The sequence below is a fragment of the Mastomys coucha genome, unplaced genomic scaffold (genome assembly GCF_008632895.1).
Source record: "Mastomys coucha isolate ucsf_1 unplaced genomic scaffold, UCSF_Mcou_1 pScaffold3, whole genome shotgun sequence".
NCBI lineage: Eukaryota > Metazoa > Chordata > Mammalia > Rodentia > Muridae > Mastomys > Mastomys coucha.
Window position 1 is genome coordinate 28656143 of NW_022196909.1, and position 2570 is coordinate 28658712.

At 42.7% G+C, this 2570-nt stretch overlaps 1 protein-coding gene across 10 annotated transcripts in view; it reads left to right on the forward strand.

The window, feature by feature from the left end:
• Ctnna3 (catenin alpha 3) overlaps nucleotides 1-2570 on the forward strand; it is a 1512724-nt gene that overhangs the window by 78953 nt on the left and 1431201 nt on the right. For all 10 annotated transcript variants that reach the window (XR_004112256.1, XM_031347512.1, XM_031347507.1 and 7 more), the window contains one exon: nucleotides 1590-1693. Coding sequence is in view for 9 of the 10 variants with exons in the window: in XM_031347512.1 (XP_031203372.1) it covers nucleotides 1595-1693 (99 nt within the window). In the remaining variant the exon portion in view is untranslated. The remainder of the gene's footprint in view (nucleotides 1-1589; nucleotides 1694-2570) is intronic.

Sequence of the window (2570 nt, forward strand, 5' to 3'; positions counted from 1 at the left end):
TAGAACTCACTCTGTAGACCAGGCTGGCCTCGAACTCAGAGATCCGCCAGCCTCTGCCTCCCAAGTTCTGGGATTAAATTTTTAACCTCCATTTTACATGGGTGATTGGGATCCCAGCTCAGGACTTGATGCTTGTAAATGGGCACTTTAGTCACTGAATCATCTTCCCATTCTCTTGATTTGATTTTCATCATCATTAGTATTAATTTTTTTTTTTTTTTTTTTAGGCAGGGTCTTATTATATGGCCCTGGCTGCCTGCAGTTCACTAGATAGATCAACATGGCCTCAAATCCACAGGGGTCTGCTTTTCTTTGCTTTTCTAAGTGCTGGGGTTAATGGTGTGGACTAAAACAGTGACTAAGGAAGTTTGTATCTTAAAAGACTCATTCATAATAATAATAATTATTGTTTGGTCTGGTGACTTACTTATTTTCCCGTTTCTGTGATAAAACATCACGAACAAGGCAGTTGCCGAAGGGAAGCGTTTATTCGGGCTTACGGCTCCGGGGCTGTAAGAGCGCACCAGGTACAAGGCACTGCGGTGAGCTACGGGCACAGTGGCAGGGGCAGGAAGCAGAAAATGCTAGTAAATGTTTCGTCACCCATAAGCACAAAGCAGAAAGAGCAAACCGGCTGCAGGGCGAGACTTAAGCTCTCAAAGCTAGTCCCTAGGGACATACTTTCTTTAGTGGAGGCCATGCCTTCTAAGCCTTCCCAAACAGTGCCACTGATGGGGTTGGGGGTGGGGCGTGTTCAAACGTCTGAGTCCATGGAGCATATTTCTCATTCAAGCCGCTACATCTTCTTCAAATATCAACGCTTCACGGCTTCTCCCTTTTCTCTAACACTAGCTACTCAAATTTTTATTAGTTTCCTTTCTAAACAAGAAGTGAAGTAGCCCCCAACCTCCTTTACAGCCCACATTCTCAAATAAGCAACCTTGAAACCACACAGAGATGCATCCTACAGAGTCTCTGTCTCATCTGCGTGTTGACAAGAACGGGCAAGCATACCGACCACCTGAGCCTTCTTGGGTGCGTGGAGACAAACGACTTGCCTGCTGTCTGATGTGTGTGGAGAGGTTGACAAAAGGCTTTCAATTAAGATCGCTGACTGATGCTGGGCAGTCTTTAATCCCAGCACTTGAGAGGCAGAGGCAGAGGCAGAGGCAGGTGGATTTCTGAGTTCGAGGCCAGCGTGGTCTACAGAGTGAGTTCCAGGACAGCCAGGGCTACATAGAGAAACCCTGTCTTGAAAAACAAAACAAGCAAAACAAAACAAAAAAACGAAACAAAACAAAACAAAATGATCACTGACCAAATGGAATGATAAGTTTGAAGGTCGGATGAATTTACTAGCATTCATGAGAGCCAAGCCCAGGCAGCATGACCTCAGAGAACAGCTTGGTAGCATCTTGCTTCTTTCATGGTGGATTTGGCACCCTGAGCCTCCGAGGACTGCAAAGAAGTGTCAAATAGAAGTCTCACTTACTCCATGATTGTCAGGAACCCTCTACTTTGGAAAGATTTTCTTTGCTGATAATCACTCTGTTTTTGTTTTCTTTTTTCTTTTTTCTGTTTGTGTACAGGCGATATGTCGGCAGAAACACCAATAACCCTGAATATGGACACCCAGGATCTGCAGATCCAAACATTCACTGTGGAGAAGCTGCTGGAGCCTCTGATAATCCAGGTACAGGCACTTTGGATCCTGCAATGTGTGACAGCCATGTCTGAGCAGTATTTAAAGCGGTGGGACTAGCAATGAGCCAAGGAAAAATTTGGTTTTGTAAATGAATGAATACATCATCTGAAAGATCCTTTATTTAAACTGGTATTAGCTGGGTATGGTGGTGCATACCTTTAATCCTAGCACTCAGGAGGCACAGTGGCTAAGGATGTTGATATTTTAAAGACTCATTAATAATAATAATAATAATAATAATAATAATAATTTTGTCTGGTGACTTAGTTATTTTGCTGTTGCTGTGATAAAACATCATGACTCAGACAGTTCATGGAAGGAACTCTGGGAGTTCAAGGCCAGTTAGGTCTGCACATGGAGACCCTGTCTTAAACCTCCCCAAATAAGCTGGTATTAAAATAAAAGCATATATTTAATATTAACAATGTAAATTTGAGAAATTTACGAGTTTTCTCTCAGATTCTTTTTTGGCACTAACTGTATGTGTGTGTGTGTATTTGCATCTGTACACGATCGATTGGTGTGATGGCCACTTGTCCGAGGACAACTTTGTGGAGTCAGTTCTCTCCTGGTTGTCAGGCTTGTGTGGTGAGCGACTTTATTGCAGGACATCTCTCCGACTTCAGAGGCATACATAATCTGTAAAACATTGTGATTCAAATTATCTTATTATTTTATATAAATTATCTTATTATTCTATACAAATTATCTTATTATTATAATTAGCCAGGCATGATGGCACATGCCTTTAATCCCAGTACTTGGGAGGCAGAGGCAGGCGGATCTTTGTGAGTTTGAGGCCAGCCTGGTCTACACAGTGAGTTCCAGGATAGCCAGGGCTATGCAGAGAAACCCTATCTCAAAA